This window comes from Acanthaster planci, linkage group LG17, assembly GCF_054643075.1.
Source record: "Acanthaster planci isolate LZ-2023a linkage group LG17, COTS_SCS, whole genome shotgun sequence".
NCBI classification, from domain to species: Eukaryota; Metazoa; Echinodermata; class Asteroidea; order Valvatida; family Acanthasteridae; genus Acanthaster; species Acanthaster planci.
Genome location: NC_141793.1, coordinates 12,413,995 through 12,434,525, shown reverse-complemented (window position 1 = coordinate 12,434,525; position 20,531 = coordinate 12,413,995). Strand labels below are relative to the sequence as shown.

Below are 20,531 nucleotides of genomic sequence, written 5' to 3'. Positions count from 1 at the left end.
GATGACCCAATCTCTGCTTTTGATACCTTAATGAATGAGTTGTCTTTTATAGGTACAGCACACCTGACAAAAGATCAGCATCAGTAAATTGAATCTCCGCACAATGTACATTCCGATCGTTTGGATGTTTAGTTGTTTTATTTACAGGAAACAGAATTTTTCAGTAAAAATGGAGCAAAATGTGGGATATATTGTTTCTTAGGTTGGTTTGTAAAGTGTTCAGAAATGACATACACATATACAATTTCAAACCAATAAATTAATCAAAATTTCGTGCAAGCATTTCCACTCATTCTAGACAAAGGTCTTGTGTCAAGAGAGCCAAAGGTTTATTTTACAGACCATGCTAACAGCGCCCTCTAGCGATCAGGTGGTAGAACTTTTTTATGGCCGTTTTCCAATGCTCGACTTCGTCTCCGTCTCAGGCTTCGTGTAGGAAACCAATCCCCGATTGTGGGTCTGAAGCGTTTAACTTAAATTGAAGTACTGTCATGTAATATTTGGCTCTTTTGCATCTTACTTGATGTTCTGTGCCACTATCAGACTTACTATTGCGCTTACAACCTCAAAGACAGGAAGTAAAAAACAGTTGAAGCCTGAGACGGAGCCCAAGTCGAGTATTAGAAAACGGCCTATGTTTCAATTAAAAGCCTGAAGGCACTATATATATAACTTCATGTCTTTGGACGGAGAAAAATTCTTGTTTCAGATCATATGTAATGCTACCACCACTCATCTTCACATTAACTATACAAAAATATTATGTACACAGTGCCAAACTGCAAGAACCGTTGCAATTGTCCCTTTTTGTAAGAAGTTCTGGACGGAAACATTTTTGGTAGTTTTGTTTTAAATAATGGTGTACATGTGTTCATTGAGTACAATTCTGATGGGTACCTTGCTTTTGCCTCTAGCATTTGTTGAAAAATAACAAAACAATCCTTGAAAAACCTGCGATGACCTCAAATGTACCTAGGCAGATTCACACTTGTCCAAGTTACTTCACACAGGAAAAGGAAGCTATTCTGACATTCTTCGCCAAAGTTTGGGATGGAGAAAATGATAAGATTGCATATGTCAGGATCAGACCGCCCAGAACTTGTTGACACCTCTGCTCAGAGCCACGGAAGTCATTATCTTCCAATTTAGATTTTTTCTTTCCAAACTATGGAATGTTGTCATGTGAAACTATGTGTGAATTTGTCGTTATCTTACTAGTTGTTGCTGACAGTCTTACTGCAAAGGGTCGCCAAGAATCTGTCAACATCCTGTTCGAAAAAAAAAAGGCCAAAAAAAAGCAATAGATTAGAAGGAAAATTTGTGAGAAATAAAAGCCGTGTAACCTGCAGTCGCAAGATGAGAGTAAAGTCGCCCCACAAAGCAGCAATAAGATTTCAATAAAACTGAAGACAGCAATGAAGCAGTACTGTCTGGCTGATGTTCTGGCTAATCTTGGAGGATATCTGACAGAGCAGATTGAAGAGGTTATGCTGAGGGAATTGTGGCTTTGAATTGAAGAAGTTCTCTGAAACAAGAGGACTTGGCTGTCTGACTCTCATTTTGTGGAAGCAGATTACTCAAGTCAAATCGCTTGTCCTAAAGCTTTCCACTGAAAATGGCATTGGGACATGTATTTTAAAATTTCCCCATTTCTTCCTCAGGAAATCCCCGGAAAAACTGCTGTTCCCATGTGTCTGCATTCATATCTCATACATATGGCAATATTGTGTAAATTTGTCCAAAGCTCTGACTGCAAGTTGTGACGAGTTAAGGTTATGACAGGAAGTCATGTGTTTCACTGTCAGCTACATGAATTTCTAAAGATAATGCCCATTGCTACATATACAGTCATGCATAATGATACTGCTCAGTAAGTAATGGGTCATTCTGAAAAGGCACGTGTATGCCTTCAAATTTAAAACACAGACTTTGAAATCTTTGTACAATGGCTGATATCAAAAACAATATCTGTGAGAACAGTTGCAAAAATGCAACACTGAGGAGTTTGCACTTCATGTTAGAACAGACCTCAACAAATTCCTGCATTTGGTGAATTTTTTACAGCGGTACCCCCAAACCATGTGACAGGTTATAAGCTCCTTCACCAATCAAAACTCGATTACTGGTCTTCACACTGTATTAACATTGTGTAATGTTATAAATACTACATACAAGAAATGCTGCATAATGTTAAATGATAAATTTAGTGCATGTCTGGTTTCTGGATGCCACTTTCATGCAATGCGGACAGCATGCCTCATATCAAGAAGGGAGCCAGTCTCTACTGCAATGCAATGTGGGATGCCTGTTGGTCATTCCCACAGTCTATTGCATCACGCTTGGACAAATGCTTATCCAGCTAAGCAGATCAGGCAAACACTGATGTACTAGGACAGAGAAATGTTGCCATCAGATGGAAAACAACATCTACAGGAAGATGCATGTGCAACTGTGCATTCTAAAAGTACCACTGTATGTGTTTGCATGCTGTGGGCAATGCTGTGTCTACATGTACATGAATTGACAGTCAGTGCGAGCAAACTTATCTAATTTCCCCAAAGTACCTCCATTTTTCCCCCAAGGACTGTCCTCTGACAGCTCTTTCACAAGCTGAAACTGTAAAAGTGGCTCAAAATCCTTCTCACTAACACTTCCTGAGCGATTCTCAACAGCCCTTTGTCACAACTTGTCTGCAAGTTTCCCATCAAACATTTAACAAAAACTAGCCGCCTTCTACAAAAAAAGAATTAATTGGTTTCCGCCACCTGTCCATACGGTGTCAAGTATATAAGGTCAGGCTGTTAACTTCTGTTCAACACGAAGTAATCTGTGCAGCTATACCCAGCAAGAAATGAGACCGAGGGGTACCCCCCAACATGTCCAATCCCTATACACATTCCAGACTACTGTTACTTAACACATCCCCCCCCAAAGATGTCTGAAAGGAATTCCCCAGATTCCTGCGAGACAATGACCAACACAAAGCAGGAGGGGTTCTCTCCGTCTCATACCTTGCTGCATATGTCTGCAGCCATCTCATTTCCCAGGCTAGTTACACAATCCTGATATATTTCGTTTGCTTCCAAAATTAGCCCATGTCTAAAGCAGGTATTCTGTGACGACTACTTGAGTTTGCATGGCTTACGCATTCTGGCCAACGAGAGTGGTTTTTTTTTTTGCTCATGGTCTTAATATGGAAAGATCTCCATCTGTTGTTAGGGCAAAGACAATGGGAAATGGACACAATGGTGAGTTTTGCAGCAATTGTCCTGCGGTCATGGAACTCATCACAAGATGGCCCCAGATGAGTCAAGGTTCCAAAAGTGTGTTATTCAGCCGAGTATTAGACTCCATGATGGGCAATCATTCTGTACGAGTCCTGAACTCCTGAAGCCTAACAGTCCTCAATCCTTCACCTGTTGGAGGATTGAGGACTGTTAGGGTTAAGCATTATTGCCGGGGTCCTGTCTGAATCCACCAAAATTCCACATTGTCCAGAAACGACATGACACATTCTTTAGAAAAAAAAATCACGTCAATATTACAAAAAAAATCCCAGGGCGATAGAGTACCGAAGTCACATACACAATTATGCCTGTGAAAGGCATTAGCTCGAGAACCAACGTGTGAACCAACATGCACATGTACTCCATTTGCACTACACTCTCTGGTTCAAATGGTGTCACACTTAGGTACTCTATACCACCCTGAATGTAGAGAAATCAATCACTGATTTTGTGGAATTTTGGTGAATTTGGAAGGGTATTAAAGAGTTGTGTGGGGATTATGGTTTGGTTATCATACCGTCATGATACTGTATGGTTTGTCCATGCGTGAGCTGCAATGAAAATATGCTATACGTGGAATGCTAGAGAGTATATGCCAGGCTTGTTTCAGTCACATTGAAGTGTTTTCTATTTTCACAATTCAATTTTTATCCAGTTCACTTCAAAGTTGGAACAAAAAGTGTTACAAGTCGTCCAAGGTGGCTGAGGATTTTTTGACAGTATTTGGCTTGAATGTGAGTAAATGAATCAAAATAGTGCCACTGAGAATTTCACTTTTATGTCAATGGCTTTGGCATGTGACATGCAGGATTTCTGGAAATTGCCTGAATTGAACAAGGTGTCTCGACACAACTAAGTATCCTTCCTTTGCTCTGACTGCAGGGCATAGTGCTCTCCAAGTTAGTACTGACTACAGTTAGTTGGCAGCAGTGCAGTGAGTTGGCCATTCATTAAGGGGGGGTCAACATCTAATGCCGCACCAACTGTTTCTCAGAGATGCTAGTAATATCTCTCCTTGTGAGGAGGGTATTTGGCCGCCACCTTGAAGAACGCCTTCACATCCTGTTGAGAAAACACTCAATTATTCTGAACTCATGCCATAATTTGCAACTTCCGGGGGGGGGGGGATGATGTGTCAACTTTCTGTTGTGTTTTTCTTTGGCTGTGCGCCAAAATTCCAAGAAAAGTGAACTTGGCAGTCAAACTAGAAGTCTGTTGGGAGAGGAAAAAAATTCAAAATTCTTGAGATTCCGCAGTAAATGCCTCAGGGAAAGCAGCAATTCAGGAGAACTGCACCACCTAGTTTGGAGTGCAGATGAAACCCTCGTTCTTTTTCTTGGCATGGTTTTTGTCAAGAGTTCCTCAGAAGAAGAAATGTTTTGATCAACTTTCTTGGAAGATTCTAAGATGACACACAAAGAGACAAGTTTAATGACTGCCAAAAAGTACATTACAATCCAGAAAGTGGCCAATTTAAAATACATCTTTGGAAAGTATGATGCAGCTCACAACAAAATGACACAGTGAAAGAAAATCTTCCCAGTTTTCGTTTTTCACTAGTACAGTTTTCATCACGGACGCAATGTCAGCATTAAACTAATTACTGAATTTTGAAAATAAATTTATTGCTATGAAATAAAACAATCTGTGTAGAGTGACGTGATTGTGCGGGTGTTATCGATGTCTGAGACCCAACTCCACTCCCAATTTTAGCTCTTTTAGCACTTTTGCTATCTTCCAATAGTCTCTACTAGAAAGGTCCCCCAAAAAGTCTTTCATCCCTGGTCAGCGTGCATGTCGATTTCAGACATGCGAGTCAATCTTTATGTCTTTGGTACGAGAGCTGCAACTGCGCCCTCTATTGCTGCACTGCCCCAACATTTTTCTGGGCAGCTCGATCTTTTACTCAGGGTGTTAGATCCCGATGAGATTGACCTTGAACAATGATAGCAGACTATGGATACGAAATTGTTTGTTGACAGCTTTATAATCATAATCAAACTTGTCTAGTCAAATGACTCGACAACGTGTCTACAATTGTCTGTATGATCCAATCCTGGTGAAAAAAAAAAAAGCCGCGTCACTGCATCAACTGCGGAACATCAGTCTGACCAGAGACAAACAATTTTTTTGGGGGGGGCCAAAACAATGAACGAATTATTCTTGGCACCTCTTAAGGCTTGACCAAAAATGTAGTACCTGGGTTTTATCTTATCAAATCCTCCAAAATCCTTCCAATTCTGGTGGATTTAAAATTCTGGGCAGGTTGGGGTTAAAGTTTAAGCCCAGTGAGGAAATTGTGGCACTTGTGTCTTCGAGCAAGACACTTTACCACAATTTCCTTTGCTCCATCTTGAATTCAAAAAGATGCTTGTGAGAGAAGTCACAATTGGTCAGATTAACCCCAATGTGCTCTCACCATGGTGAAGGTACTGTGCAAAATTATGTCCTCTGGTAATTAAAAAAGTGCAATTCACTGATAAAAGTGCCAGTTGTCTTCATTTGGTGCAGTCTTATCTGAATGATGTGTTACAATTTTGTGTGCATTCAACTGATAATTTGGTTGTATGCATTTTTTTACCTCAACCCCACGTGAGGCTTAACTATGGACCAGTTCAGAGGGGCCAACTAACGGACTTTTCTGTGCAGAAATTCAAATATGCGGACCTTAAGAGAGAAAAAGGGTTCTACTTACTTTGGGCTCTGGAAGGCATGATCCAAAGTGTTCCAAATACAAGATATCAGTATCAACTGCTTGTGAGAAATCATCCTGGCCGATCTTACCATCCTTGTCTATATCCTGCAGCAATAAAAAAAAAAAATTCCCAGTCCGATTTCCATCCTTCCGTTCTCTACAACTGGCCCTGATGTTTAGTACAAAGAAAACTGGGCTCTCTCTTAACCATACAGTCCTCCAACCATGGAGGATTTGCCTCGGTTTGGATGTGAAGCTCTTACCATCCTCTTGATGGCAATTTCCAAGAGTTCCTTGATGCCCTCATCGGGGTCTTCCTCTGTCTGAAGCTTGGTCATGCTGCTCTTGAGAAGGTTGAAGAGCTCCTCCCTTGTGATGAACCCGTCATCGTTCAGGTCATAAACCTTAAAACAAACTGCAGAGACAGTCATAAGTTACAAGACTCTGACAAGAGGTACTGCACATTTTATTTAAAAAAAGATGATAAACTTGAGCACAGACACTTTGAACCCTAACTATGTGTTAGCACTAAATCCTACAGAATCTAACAGAACACGATAGAAATTGATCCTTTGTCGACTGTTATCTTCTAATATAATCTTCTAAAGGATGACAGCTATGGGAGGGTTGGGTTCAGCGGAGACGTCTAGAACTCAGTCTAAAAGCTTCAATGTAACTCACACTGCTTCTTCTCTTCATACGTTCCCTTTAAGAATACAGACAAGCCTTGAAGCCACTCTGACAAGTTGATGTAATTATCACTATCAAGATCAAATACTCTGACAACTGAAAGAAAAAAAAAATCAAACTCGTTAATATCATATACTTCTGACTTAAATGTCAAGACTTGGGATCCCTAGACAAAAATTTAGCAAATGCTGAACCCAAGACCTTTCTTGAAGTTGATCTGAGCATGCTGATGGAAATATTTGGTATAATTTACTCTTTTGCTTTTCATAGAGTTACCTTCTGACCACTCAAAAGGGAATTTTTTAGAGTGTTGCAGCAACTTTGACGCAGTTAGTTTTCAAATTTCAGAGTAATAGCAGAATACGCCAATTCTCCAAAAAAAGACCCAGGGCTGGAATCAGGGTTACGTGGGTCTGAGGTGAAATCCCCACAAGAACAGTATGAAAGTTTGATCTCAAAGCTGGCTACCAGGTTGATCATGCGGGGTGGTGAAGTATTCTTCAAATAAGGGCAATTGTTCTAAAATATAAATAAGTCCAAGTTCATACTTCTGTCTAGGATGATGTCGTCTGTCACTCCAAACTGGACATGCAGCTGCTCCCTGACTTGAGTCCTCTCAAGCTTCTCTGGCCTGGATGGGTTAGCCTTTCCCAGAGCCTTGAACATGTTGGTCAAGGCTTCAATCTCCTCCTTGTTAACTATAAAGTTGAATATTGATATCATGAAACATAATGATGCACGTGATCATGCGACACTGAATACACCCTACATTGGCCTTCTGTACCATGATCATACTTAAAAACCACTGGCATGACTGGTAGATTCTGGATTGTTTTTCTAAATTGTCACAAGCACAGTTTCAGAAACATGTGGTACGCCTTTCTAATTATTCAGTGCAATCTTGAATCTTGTGCAGACTTATTGTAATCCATCCTAAGCTGGTTTTCCTTTGAATCCATTCCCTTTGAATCCATGAATCCATTCACGCAGTGGCGTAAATCTGTGTTGGAAATGGGGGGGGGGACTGGAGATGGGGAAAGGTTGGGGATGACTTGCCCGGCCATGGAAATTTGAAAAGTGGGGGGGGAGGGGGGAACCATATACACTTTAAAGGATTATAGGGAAGGGGATGTTCATGATTAAGATGTACATCTGTAATGTGTCTCAAATTCATGCAGAATCTTATATGAGAATGGTATCCTTTTTTAAATTGCTTTCCCTTTTTAGTGATATTGCAAACATTTTAGTCATTGGAAATCCTGAAAATTCTTCACAATCTGCTTAAATTTTTGCTCATCACAGAAAAGTGGGGGGGGTAGAGGATTCAATATTCCCCACCCCCCCGAGATTTACGCCCATAAATTTCAATTATGCAACAGTCAAGATTGTACTAAACAGGATCATCAAGCATAAAACAGCTTGAGAAGCCAGTTCACTGGGTATGAAGGTACATAATGACATATGCAAAACTATTTTCAAAGCTCAAGTTTTATACAGCATATCACGACTGGTAAAGGCAATACACAACACATTCAAACACTTCGGATTCATCCACAAATCCACATTTGAACAGTTTTACCATCACTACATGCATAAAAATTTCAGGGAGTGTTTATACAAATAAACTCCACTTACAGTGTAAATTGGGTGCCATTTAAATGTAGCTGTCTGGAAAGTTTTCCGAAAATAAAATACACTGCTTGGTAAACTTATGAATCTGCGTCTTTGGTCGCTATGAACACACAAAACACTGCTGGAAAATCGAGCTGGTTGCCACTTCAGGCGCAATACAATGAGTCCAATGAAGAAAATTGCCAAGTACCAGGGAGTAAGGCCGTGTTCGAATTTTGTGTCTAGGGCTAGGTTTTTATATTGCCTATACGTGCAGCAATAGACGTAGTCGCAGAGAAGCTCAAAAGCTCGGCAAGAATGAAATGGTCTGTTTTCCGCCCCTCTCTGTTCTGCAATGCAGTGGGTCTTACGTCAAATCTGTTATGGACCGGGGAGTGGACTAACTTCTGATTCAACCTTCCACCACTGGGTACGGGGATGGGAACGAGGTGTGTGAAAATTCGGCATCATGGCGGACGATGAGAGTGAGATCTTCGGCTACTTGAAAAAAAGTAGCGGTCCTCAAGAACGTGAAGTTGACGGTAAAAAGGGTGGAGATGCCGCCCATAAGAAGGAGTAAGTTGCAGGGGATAAGTGAGCCAAATTGCATCAGCACTTGGGTGTTTTTGAAGTGAAATTGTGACCCGATTTGAAAGGGGAAGTGGAACGAATGACTGCTAATTAATTAGGCATGCATGTTACTGTTAGGGGCGCAGTGGCACGTGGTTTATGGGTCGGGCTTCAGTCAACTCGTCCCATCACGCAGTGGTGGTGGTGGATCCGCTGCGCTTGGGTTTCTACATGTTCTACTAAATTCTAGGATGGGCCTACTCACACGTGCAGTTAAATTCATACCTATGTCATAATTGAGGGGTTCATTAGCACCCTGCCATGCCTGTTCCTATAATAAGGAAACAACTTGAACAAAGTCCACTTTCTCAAACAAACTAACATATTGACCTTAAGGAACCATTTCTCAATCCTGATAGGCATAGTTTAGGTAAATTTTGACAATATTTTAGCAAGAAAACTTCAAATTTCTAACCTGAGTTTTGCAAAACATGCAAAAGACAATCACTCAGTCAATTCACGCCATTTTGTTTTTGTCTGGTTATCCGACTCAGCCATTTCGGATTCATCGAACAAATCTCCATCCAGGTCAAGGAACCAGACTACATTCACTTACATGTATTTGTCATTGACGGCCCTTCGGGGCTGTCATGTACGCTGCCGTTTTACTCAAAAAGACGCCACCTTTCCTCAAATAGAGATTTGGACTAGACCTATATGTTGATGTCCTGTTGATGACTTCATGGTACACCGGCCTGGTGGACCATTCCCTGAAAGCATGCTGTGTTGGCACACGCGCTCCGACGATTGTTTCCAGAGCAGCGTAATGTTCAGTGTACAGTTTCGATATGGTCACAGCCACCAAATACTGAACCACTCAGGAAACGAGCATCGGCGCACGTGTGCCAACACAGCATGCTTTCTGTGAATGGTCCGCTAGTCCGGTGTGCCGTGACGTCAAGTTTGAAGGGGAACATTTATCTTTTCTTCTCATATGTGAGTAAACCATGTTGTCGTTATTGGCATCTCTGATTCTCACTTAATCCATAGATGGGCACATTAGACATTTTAAGGACAGCTTTAGAAGTGAATTCGGAGGATTTTGACTCTGGGTACGAACCAATTTGAGTGAAAGGAATTAATTAAAGCAAAAGTGTACGGAAAGTATTTGGACCCTACTAATGCCCAACCATGTCCAAATGTTAAAACAGGCGATTTGTAGAGTCCAAGTTACTCAGGCTAGCCTAGACTAGTAGTCATGGTAGTACGAGTAGGCCTAATACTTTGTTAATTGATTATCATTGAATGTGATTGTTGGGCACGATCAGTCGATCTTTGGAATCACTCAATCGTTGCCTGATCTGTCCATGTTGTATGATTTGACGATAAACTTGCCAACGGTGCACCAGCCAGTCAAGTGTTCTTTCTGGGCCCTAATTCGCAGTTATGGAACATTGTTTCAAAAAGGAAGTAAAATCAGAGATCTGTTTCATATATAGGAATGCAGTCGTGCTATCGTGCTGATCATGCCCAACACGATCTTGGGCATTGGTGGATCAGTGTGATTGGGTCAGCGTGGTCAGTCATGCACTAAATGGTTGATTCGTTACTGCCTGTAAGAAATCCCAGGCTTAACTTATCCTTCTTTTCAAAGCGGTCTTCCTGAAGTGTAAAATTGAAAGAAAAGGTGATGGACTGATGACACTGAGATAGTATTATGCCATGATTGGTGAAGGTGCAGAAAGAGTGCCATCTACAGACAACACTAACTTCCCCTGCAGTAGTTTATCAGCCATCAGAAAGCAATAGCATTATCTGAAAAGTCAAATTTAGCCGGGAAGGTATTGAACAAGGTCCCTATTTACTTAGAAAACACTCGAATATTTGTCAGACCAATCTCATAGGGTTTGTGCACGGGGTATCAAGTGATATCCTTGTACGGAACTCTTTCCTCAAGGTTATCAGCAAAATGAATCAAAGTGAATAATTCCTTTTTTAATTACATTATTTTGATGCGTCAACATTTGAAAGTTTCATAATATGTTTTTCTATACCTTATTTAAAAATATCTTGCATCTGATCTTCAGCCTCTCCAACCATGCAATAAAAGCCAACAGCACATCAGTGGCAGCAACCACCAACGGGGACGAGAATGATGGCGCCTCCACCTCTGGCTCCAAAGCCACGCCCCAGACCAACGCCACTAGTGGGGCGGTTCCTAAGGACAAGAAAAAGAAGAAGAAAAAGAAGAGGGACAAAGGAGGGGACGAAGAGGGCAAAAATAAGAGCTCCTCAGTGGCAACAAATGCATCCGACTTAAAGGTACTTGTCCACTTGGGGCTGTGGGAGTAGGGGTCCCCTGTTTTGTCCATCCCCCAATTTGTCTCTCGAGGGACAAAGGAGGGGACGAAGAGGGCAAAAATAAGAGCTCCTCAGTGGCAACAAATGCATCCGACTTAAAGGTACCTGTCCACTTGCTTGTCTCCTTGGGGTTGTGGGAGTAGGGGTCCCCTGTTTTGTCCATCCCCCAATTCGTCTCTCGAGGGACAAAGGAGGGGACGAAGAAGGCAAAAATAAGAGCTCCTCAGTGGCAACAAATGCATCCGACTTAAAGGTACTTGCCCACTTGCTTGTCTCCTTGGGGTTGTGGGAGTAGGGGTCCCCTGATTTGTCCATCCCCCAATTCGTCTCTCGAGGGACAAAGGAGGGGACGAAGAGGGCAAAAATAAGAGCTCCTCAGTGGCAACAAATGCATCCGACTTAAAGGTACTTGTCCACTTGCTTGTCTCCTTGGGGTTGTGGGAGTAGGGGTCCCCTGATTTGTCCATCCCCCAATTCGTCTCTCGAGGGACAAAGGAGGGGACGAAGAAGGCAAAAATAAGAGCTCCTCAGTGGCAACAAATGCATCCGACTTAAAGGTACTTGTCAACTTGCTTGTCTCCTTGGGGTTGTAGGAGCAGGGGTCCCTGTTTTGGCCATCCCCCAATTTGTCTCTCCTCACAGAGCCTGTTTTACCTACTCCTCTGTGTTGTGCTTTTTTGGGGGGGGGGCTTGTGTCTGGTAACCTTCACTGAATGTTTTTTGTTGCGCCCCAACTCACTTCCAGATCCTCCAAGAACTCTTCTATGATTGTGTCCGTTAGCACTGTTTAACTTCCACAGATTTCATAAAATCTATACAACTATTGTGCACAGTTTTGAAAAAATTGAACTGTGTGTTCAGTTATCTGCTCCATGAAAGTTGAGCTGCGAAGAATGTGCCGCAACATTCTTGCATGTGTGTAGATTTGGACGGTTCATAAAGGTTCCGAGGGTTGACGTCTCTAAAACAAATTTTTTTTCCAGAATGCTCAGCTGTCCATGGCTAAGTTGCGGGATTTCCAGCGAGCGATGGAGATGTTCGTGCACCAAGGACCAGCCAAGAACATTGAGGATGCCAAGAAGAAAGTCTACAACTTCTGGGACACCCAGCCCGTACCAAAAATAGGTATTCCGTCTTGCACTGAAAATGTGCGCACTATCTCCATATCTGCCCAAACTGTGACCCTGTCGGAACGACTGTCCGAACTCCTGATCTTCCTTGTCGTTTATCCAGGTGAAAGTATTGCTTCTGAAGTTAATGAGCCAGTGGAACCGGACAAGGCGGACATTCGCAGCGAGCCGTTCAGCCTCCCTGCTCAGTTTGTCTGGGACACCCTGGACATACATGATTCAGATACAGTAAGAACAGCACCCAAGGGGAAAATCCCGGTATTCAAATGTGGACGCTCGCTATCATGTATACAGCGAGCAGTTATCGTACACAGCAAATCAAGAGGGAAATGATCAGATTTGTTCAGTCTCTAGATGAATTAGGAAGTGCAAGTTCAGCCTCGTTATTCAAATATTTAGAGACCCTGTTAAAGCAAAAGAATATTACAAGTGCTCAAAAGTTACATTTTGCACCTTGTGGTCAGAGGGATGCACATCATGACATTTTTCAGTCCTGCATAACCTGAGTGAAACTGACTTGCATACCTCGCTGTTTTTCTCTCCCACAGTTGCAAGAGCTATACACCCTTTTGAACGAGAACTACGTAGAAGATGACGACAACATGTTCCGTTTTGACTATTCCGCAGATTTCCTCATTTGGTACGTGAAAAGCACTTTACCAACTCTAAAAATAGAGCGAGAAAACTGTTCTCTTGTTTGATTAAAGCGGATTTGTTTTTTTGTTTTGCTCGACAAGGGCCCTGACGCCACCCGGCTGGTTACAAGAGTGGCACTGTGGTGTCAGGGTGGCATCTAACAACAAGCTGGTGGGCTTCATCAGCGGGGTACCAGCTAATATTTGCATCTATGAGAAGTGAGTGAGCTGGTATAGATCATAAACCAACCCTCCCTCACCTCATTAGTATTTAGAAGGTCACAGTGTATTGGATTTCATTGCTTACCCTTGCGCAGCACTGGCTTCTCCCTTCCTGTGATTGGATTGGCTGAGCTGGCAAACAAGTCGGGATGCAGCACTCGGTGTATATGTCAAGTGAGAAAAAATCCAACTTGCCCCCATGTGCGATTGTCATGATGGAAAACGTGTCTTGACTGGCTTGCTTCTCTCCAATGCTATTCTGAACACGTTACCAGTCTAGTCATTAATTTGCATTTAAAACCCAGCAAGAGCTGAATAGGTAATCGAGAGCCATCAAACTTTAAAGACTGCTGAAACATACTTACGTCAGAGCAAATTTCCGACATCATGTTCTGGACGTTCGCTACGTTAGCGTGGTGCATTTAATTTTAATCACATCTGAACGGTGATGAGATGGTTAATCCTCCTCTCTGAATCGATTGCCCACAGACAACAGAGAATGGTGGAAATCAACTTCCTCTGTGTGCATAAGAAGCTTCGATCAAAGCGTGTGGCACCTGTCCTGATCCGCGAGATCACCCGGAGGGTACACCAACAGGGACTCTTTCAGGCTGTCTACACCGCTGGCGTGGTCCTTCCAAAGCCAGTAGCAACATGCAGGTATGTGACAGTGATGGAGCATTTTTCTCATAATGATCTTCGTATGAATTTTTTTCCGGTAACGGTATCAGTGGAATCAGGTCAAATTCCCCATATGTGTCTGTGTACTGGGGCAAATCAAGTGGAAGCAATTTTGGATGGTTACAGCAGAAGGAGGGTTATTGAAGTCAGAATTCTGTGTTTTTTTTCTCCCTCAGGTACTGGCATCGGTCACTGAACCCCAAAAAACTGATAGATGTCAAGTTCTCACACATAGGCAGGAACATGACGCTACAGCGCACGATCAAACTCTACAAGCTGCCTGATGTAAGTAGCCAGCATAAAATCTGCCGATTAAAGCTTATATTTATTTAGCTGACAGGGTCCAGAGTTCATAAAAACTGCTCAGCAGAGTGCTAAGCGCTAAGTATATTTACATGTTATTGGGGAAAGAATGGTTGAGAACCATTTTGCAGCCAGTATGGGTCAGAGCACTGTTTGTTAACCTGTTTCATGCTAAGCATGACAGTTGTGTGCTTACAGTAGAAGAGAAAAAAACTGCATTATTTTTGGTAGTTAGGAATCAATTTTGAAAATGTTCTAAGTAAACTAATCAAAATGTTGAATTGTCAATCAACCAGTTCTTCTGAACAATTTTTTCTGCACTTTCCACAACCAAAAACTCATTTTCAGTCGACCACAGACCTCTTGTAAACCAATAAATTGTGCCCTTAAAGAACGAAAATGCATTCTTTTGTGACGCCCGTGTTTTGTCTTTTTTTTTTCAGAAACCCAAGCTTGATATGCGGCCCCTGGAGCCTACTGATATTCCTACTTGCTGCAAGCTCTTCAGAAGCTACATGATGAAGTTCTCTCTGGCCCCAGTCTTCAATGAAGTAAGGCAGCCCTTCATGGCTACTGTGGCCACCTGCTGACAGGGACCACCTAGCTGTCGAGTGTTGTGACCAGCTTTCAATTTCAGCTAACTTTCCATGTTATCCTGCTTTCAAGTGAATGTCAGATTAGACACAGCAGAATTCCTCTTTTTTCATTAAGTTTTAGACCCATTACATTAATGCTGACATGAAGATCTTCTTTGCTTTGTAAAATATTTAGTGTAATCCATAATCAGGACAGTCTTTTCTCTGAGTCAGTGGTGGTAGTGATTGGTCAGATGGTTTGGGATCGTAGAGTGACCAATGGGTTTATCTTGGACTGTGATTGGCCACGATCACAGATTCTGGTTACTAGTATGATGAGGAGCAACATGAGATTGCCATGTTGTACAATAGAAGCCCAGTATTCATTGCAATGGCCTTGGTCTGGCGTATTTTTGTCTAACAGGATGAATTCACCCACTGGTTCACACCCAGGGAAGGCATCATCAGTACGTACGTCTTGGAGGTGAGTGCAGCTTGGGTTCTCGAACAAAATTTGGAGGGGAGGGGCTAAGATTTCATGTAGGAGTAGGTGTCCTCGATTTCTCTCTACCCAGAAAGGACCAAAGTTAATTATGTTGCTTCACAAGTTTGCCATCTCGTATGTCACTTGTTGATGCGCTTAGAGATGCTTATATGAATAAGGGAGGAAGAACAAAACCCATCGCCAAGGTGCTACCATGGCGACTCAGGTTGCCATGGGGACAGGAAAACAGACCTGAAGGGGAACACTGTGCGTGTGACTTTTGCAACGTCTACAACATTTTTTTGACTTCCTTTTATGGGATGGCCTCTTTCTTTGTCAGACGGATGGCGAGGTGACGGATTTCATCAGCTACTATACGCTCCCCTCCTCCATCATGCACCACCCAGTACATAAAAAGCTGAAGGCTGCCTACGCCTTCTACTCCGTTAGTACCAAGCACGACATAGTGGACCTTATGCATACTGCTCTCACGTTGGCTAAACAGGTAGGTGAAAAACTGTGGTGACTGATTGAAAATATTTGTCCCTGTATTGACGCGGGCATCCAAGTGAAGATTTTGTTTGTCATTGTCCAGACTGTGAGCTGGAGTTTAGCCTAGGGGATTTCTGAGCAAGGCACTTTTATAACAAATTTTTGCCCCTTTTGGAGGGTAAGCGGTTACCTTCAAGGGAGCGGTTATTGAATGATGATAAATTAAGTGAGTTACACTCATACAACCCCCCTGTGTGTGTGAAAGCTCATCACAAATAGTTTTGGTATTGAATGAAGTAGGTGCCTCAGGTGTCAGTAACGAGTGTAGACACCCAAAGGAGGTAGGACGTTGGGGTTTGCTTCACTGGTTTTGATGGTATTAGACCTTGAGCACCAGTCGGCTGGTATGATTTGCTTCATTTGCATGCTTGTTTGTCCCCGCCCTCTTCCTTCATATTCCCAGGATGGCTTTGATGTCTTCAATGCCCTGGATCTCATGGAAAACAAGGCATTCCTGGAGAAACTGAAGTTTGGCATCGGAGATGGCAACTTGCAATACTACCTGTACAACTGGCGATGTAAAGGCATGGAACCACACCAGGTGAGTACCAGGCAAAGATCGCTGGAGACTGATTCAAACAGCTGCAGTTTGAAAGGGCGCTTTGGTCTACTAACTACTCTCCTTGTTAAATGATAGTTGAAAAGATCTGGCTTGACTGAGATATCTAGGAGTTATTGAAACATCCCTGAAAGGTTTGTTCCCTATTTTAGCAAATACAGAGAGTAGCAAATGATATTTAACCAAGATGTTTATACTGAAACTATTCTCATAACCATGTCTGCCGCTTGTCTTTTTTGGACGACCAAACTTGATCTTCTTGCGACTTGTGTCAGAAGTTGCATTGGATCATTCTGCCTGATTCTTTAAGTTAGACTCTTGAGTGTCAGAACCGTTTATTCTTATTTTTCGTAATTGGATTCTCTTGGATTTTTCTTCCGAATCCAAACAGATTGGACTGGTGCTACAGTAGTGGGGGCCCGTCATCGCTTGAACTGTCCACCAAAGGACTGAGGCCGACCAGATAGCAACAGCAAAATTCTTCAGCGGACGGAGGTTGTGCCGTCCCTGCACTACGGCATCTGCCCTCAGATGATCACAGATGATCACAGATGATCCCAGACTCAGACTGCTGCTGTCTTCAATCCTCTTCTCTGATCATACGTAGGAGTGAACCAGAAATGCACATCGGTTTGTTTCATGAAAAAGAAAAAAAAAAAAGTCATTTTAGGGGGAAACCTCAGAGAAGAGAACAAAAAAGTGCTTTATCAGCAGAATATGTTAGTCTGACAGATTTCACTGGTTACCTAACAGATTTCACTGGTGACCTACCCAAATATACACACACTATAAAAGTAAATATGCACACGGTGTAACAGATGTAATTGTGTGGGTCCTTTGAAACAAACAGATCAAAGGACAGCAATACAGTAGGATATATATATATTGAAAAATTTTTCCCACAACTGAATGTGTATAATCCGTGTCTGGAATGTGAAGGGGCGGGGTTAAGACAAATCCTCGAGCTTGTGAAGACATTTTTTCTTATTTATTCCAAAGCTAAGTAATCATTCAAATTGCAAAATCAATTTGAAGGCCACTCCATTGACAGATATGGGCCAGTTTCTTAAGAGTTGCTGAACAATAAAAAAAAATTTGCCAAGCAAAAATTGGTCCGCAACAAGAGAGGTGTGATTCCACTTGAATTCATAAACATTGTCAACGTTATCTAGAAAGAGTTCACAAACATTGGCAGTGTTCTTGAGCTTTTTTTTTTTTTTTTTTAAGATACCACATGTTGCAAGTTGCATTTCCATGGAGTAAGGCTCACGTGAATTGAGTTTAAAATTTGGCAACAGGTGCCCCTAACCCTGCTGCAACAGAAGTGCAACAGAAGTGCAACAGTAACCAACAGCTGCGGTATGTTGCATTTAAAAGTCAACACAAGAGGTGCAACTGGACAGGGCCTAAGATGGTGTTTAACCATTGTCTGTACGTTGCAAGTCTGCTGTTGCAATGTGTTGCAGTTTGTTGAATTTTATTTTATTCAGCAGACTGACGGAGAACCCTATGAGCCGTCATTTCTGTCACAGCTCAAAAGAAAGGGGGAGTATCTGTCCCCCGTTTCTTTTTTCACAGTAACTTTCAAGATCTAGCTTTGTATGTAAATGAATACCCACAGTCCGTAAGATGAAAGTTGGTGTAATTTAAATTGTTTATGACAAAAAATATGCAGTATATAATTTTTCCCATTTTTCCTACTGTTAAAGAAAAAGTAGATGATTTTTGCTGTTTTTTTTTTAATATAGAGGAATGAATTTTTGGCATTAAGAAATAAGAATCAAAATATGTGAGACAAATGCTTTGAAGCACAAACACAGCAAGCTATCGAATGATCTCCTGTTTTCTTAGATTGAAGTATCATGAACTATTGAAATAGTTTGGTGATTGGCAGCAACCAAAGTAAGTCTGAATGCAAATAGGAATGCTGCATGGGGCCTACTTGGACTGAGACTTCCCACCATAATTGCTAAAAATTCCCACTTTATTTTCCAACTCATTCTTTGTTTTTTGGATTTGTAAATGTTTTGCATGTAACTTTGGCATCAAAGTTTTTTAAACTAACCAGTAAATACAAGCACTGGTTTAAAGAACGTTTCTGGTTAGAGTCTTTCATTAGTGGCCCAGTCGGATAATCCTAAGCAACGGCAACTGAAGAGCGGAAATTTCTTGGCCCTCTCCAAATTTTTCTTTTGAAAAGCATACCGCATTTTACTGGCCTACATTTAGTGTGCCTTCATTTCAAACACTTTGCCGCACTAGGATGTAGTACCTTAGTTAATCTGTGTCTCTGGCTTGGTGTCGGTGAAGAGACTTACCTTGGTGTATTGTTTGTCAGACTATTACAATGAGCTGAAAACTGCTCTTTTTCATGCAAATTCTTGTGTACATTTGCATATTAATTGGCATTAATTTGCATGTGAACAATGCACCTCCATTGATGTGATCTCCTCATTGTGCGTGTCACTTTTTCTAGCCTGGTTTCCTTCCACACTGTATACTGAATTTCATGTGTATACGTATTAAAGTCTGTTATTGCCTTCAAGTATGCCAGACCTGTTATTGGCTGTGTGCATGGGCCATTGAGGGCACTGTTGGGCCTGCTTGTTACCAGTGAAGTATCTTTGTGAAGCAAGGCTTCAAATGGAACGTGTACTAAGTGGTATAGTACCTCACAGTACGTGTTCCATATACTGCAACAGATCTGGTACTCATACTCGAGTACTTTTTGCTACTCACTCTCCTGCTCATGAAAATGTACTTGAACTTATACCTGCAAAAAGTTCCATGTATTCGTGCTTGCCAGGCATATATAAAAAACCTGGACTTGCAACGCCTTTGTATAAAAAAGAAGCCAACCAGCGGCCATTTTACTGAGCCAAATACAAATGCGTGGCTTGGCTCCCTTCTATTTACGTCAGGGAGAACAGAGGCCGGCATTGCCAGGAAAGCTTTGTTTTCAGCTCGGTAAAATGGCTGCTAGTGGTTTCGATGATCTCTATAAGCTGATTAAGGCATTGTGAGTCCAGATTTTATTCCATGTCCATGTACTTGTGCAGAAGTATGAGTCATATTCACACTCATGGGAACACTACACGCCACATGTAGGTGTGGTGGCTGAATATGCATGCAGTTTCATGTGTGGATTTCAGTGTTTGTGTTGCAAGAGTACGCCCGAGTGTGAGTACTATTCATGTGCATGACTGAAAATGTTCACTTATACATGTATGCAATGAAGTGTTCACGTTTTGACCTGTTATTGGTGCAGGGAAGCGTTTCTGGGTTGTATTCATGAAAGGAACTTTCCTGCCACTGGGGTGTTGGTTACAGAGCTCTGCCCTACACTTCCTGAATACTTGACAGAAATCAATTTAGAAACTTTCATAGCTCATGTAATGAGCTTAAAGCATACATGGGTATTGCAAGTTATGGTAAGTTTATACAAATCGCCACTTGTATTTTTGGCTTAATCGAGGGGGGGGGCAATTTCGGGGGGGGGAGAACCGAAAGATTTTGGAAAGTTTTCATGTAGACTGATATGGCCTTTGTTAGGGTTGAGACTACATTTTGGTCTTTTCTACACTCTTTTGGAAGAGAAAGGAGACAGACATTAAAAATTTCCTTTCATTCTTTTTCCAGAACAATTTTCTTGCCCCTTTTTCGCCCGCCTTGCATCTTTAATACAGGAGACGTGTACTTCTGGCAATAATAGACTCAAGCAGGTCTGACTTCCGGAACTGCTGTGATGTAGAAAAATGCTTAGAAGGGAACCAGTCATACGCATCGTGCACTGCCTGACATTTAGCTGGCGATCTGCCTTTTACTGAGACTCTTCTCTGCTCGGCTTACTGATGTGCTCAGACGTTCTGTGACGTTGTTCAGGCTGATGGAATGACGAGCCACTTGCAAATGTTTCAGAAGCCAAGAAATGGAAATTTGCATATTAATGACAGATTAAACATCCATGATACCAAAACATTGAGAATGATGTTACCATTTGCACTGCTGTGTTGAGTGACCTGTGATATGACCTAAGATAATCCGTGACCCCTTTACAACAGATGGTTCCATACATCGTATGGGTAGACATGAACATGCGCACTGTTTAATTACCAAGTGTCAGAGGTGGCAGCAAGTCATTTTTTGCAAGTCCAAGTCACAAGTCAATTGGTCTAA

The 20,531-nt window shown here is 41.9% G+C and overlaps 2 protein-coding genes across 3 annotated transcripts; one reads left to right on the top strand and one right to left on the bottom strand.

Moving 5' to 3' along the window:
• Window positions 1-106: 106 nt before the first annotated feature.
• Window positions 107-8,462, bottom strand: LOC110973418 (calaxin-like). 2 transcript variants are annotated; one of them, XM_022224252.2, is made up of 7 exons: window positions 8,308-8,462; window positions 7,221-7,370; window positions 6,664-6,768; window positions 6,246-6,397; window positions 5,983-6,087; window positions 4,268-4,349; window positions 107-1,268 (listed from the first exon to the last, which is right to left on the bottom strand). In XM_022224252.2, the coding sequence occupies exons 1-6, from the start codon at window positions 8,324-8,326 to the stop codon at window positions 4,287-4,289; spliced, it is 594 nt and encodes a 197-aa protein (XP_022079944.1). In that variant the 5' UTR covers window positions 8,327-8,462; the 3' UTR covers window positions 107-1,268; window positions 4,268-4,286. The 2 variants fall into 2 exon arrangements, with proteins under 2 accessions (XP_022079944.1, XP_022079945.1); XM_022224253.2 differs by lacking the exon at window positions 4,268-4,349.
• A 233-nt stretch (window positions 8,463-8,695) lies between these two features.
• On the top strand, window positions 8,696-20,340 carry LOC110973435 (glycylpeptide N-tetradecanoyltransferase 2-like). Its single transcript, XM_087148053.1, has 13 exons — window positions 8,696-8,859; window positions 10,941-11,175; window positions 12,198-12,339; window positions 12,448-12,572; window positions 12,893-12,984; window positions 13,082-13,198; window positions 13,691-13,861; window positions 14,059-14,167; window positions 14,629-14,736; window positions 15,185-15,244; window positions 15,585-15,749; window positions 16,200-16,337; window positions 16,747-20,340. The coding sequence occupies exons 1-13, from the start codon at window positions 8,753-8,755 to the stop codon at window positions 16,765-16,767; spliced, it is 1,590 nt and encodes a 529-aa protein (XP_087004179.1). The 5' UTR covers window positions 8,696-8,752; the 3' UTR covers window positions 16,768-20,340.
• The last annotated feature ends 191 nt before the right edge of the window (window positions 20,341-20,531 follow it).

Excerpts from the sequence above, each read along its gene's own strand:
- LOC110973418 (XM_022224252.2), bottom strand. Across the intron at positions 6,398-6,663 it reads GTATGAAGAGAAGAAGCAGT|TTTGTTTTAAGGTTTATGAC; the intron begins GTGAGTTACATT and ends CTGTCTCTGCAG. Across the intron at positions 4,350-5,982 it reads CATGCCTTCCAGAGCCCAAA|GATGTGAAGGCGTTCTTCAA; the intron begins GTAAGTAGAACC and ends TTTTCTCAACAG.
- LOC110973435 (XM_087148053.1), top strand. The coding sequence starts at position 8,753 with ATGGCGGACGATGAGAGTGAGATCTTCGGCTACTTGAAAAAAAGTAGC. Across the intron at positions 8,860-10,940 it reads GATGCCGCCCATAAGAAGGA|CCTCTCCAACCATGCAATAA; the intron begins GTAAGTTGCAGG and ends TCTGATCTTCAG. Across the intron at positions 12,985-13,081 it reads TCCGCAGATTTCCTCATTTG|GGCCCTGACGCCACCCGGCT; the intron begins GTACGTGAAAAG and ends TTGCTCGACAAG.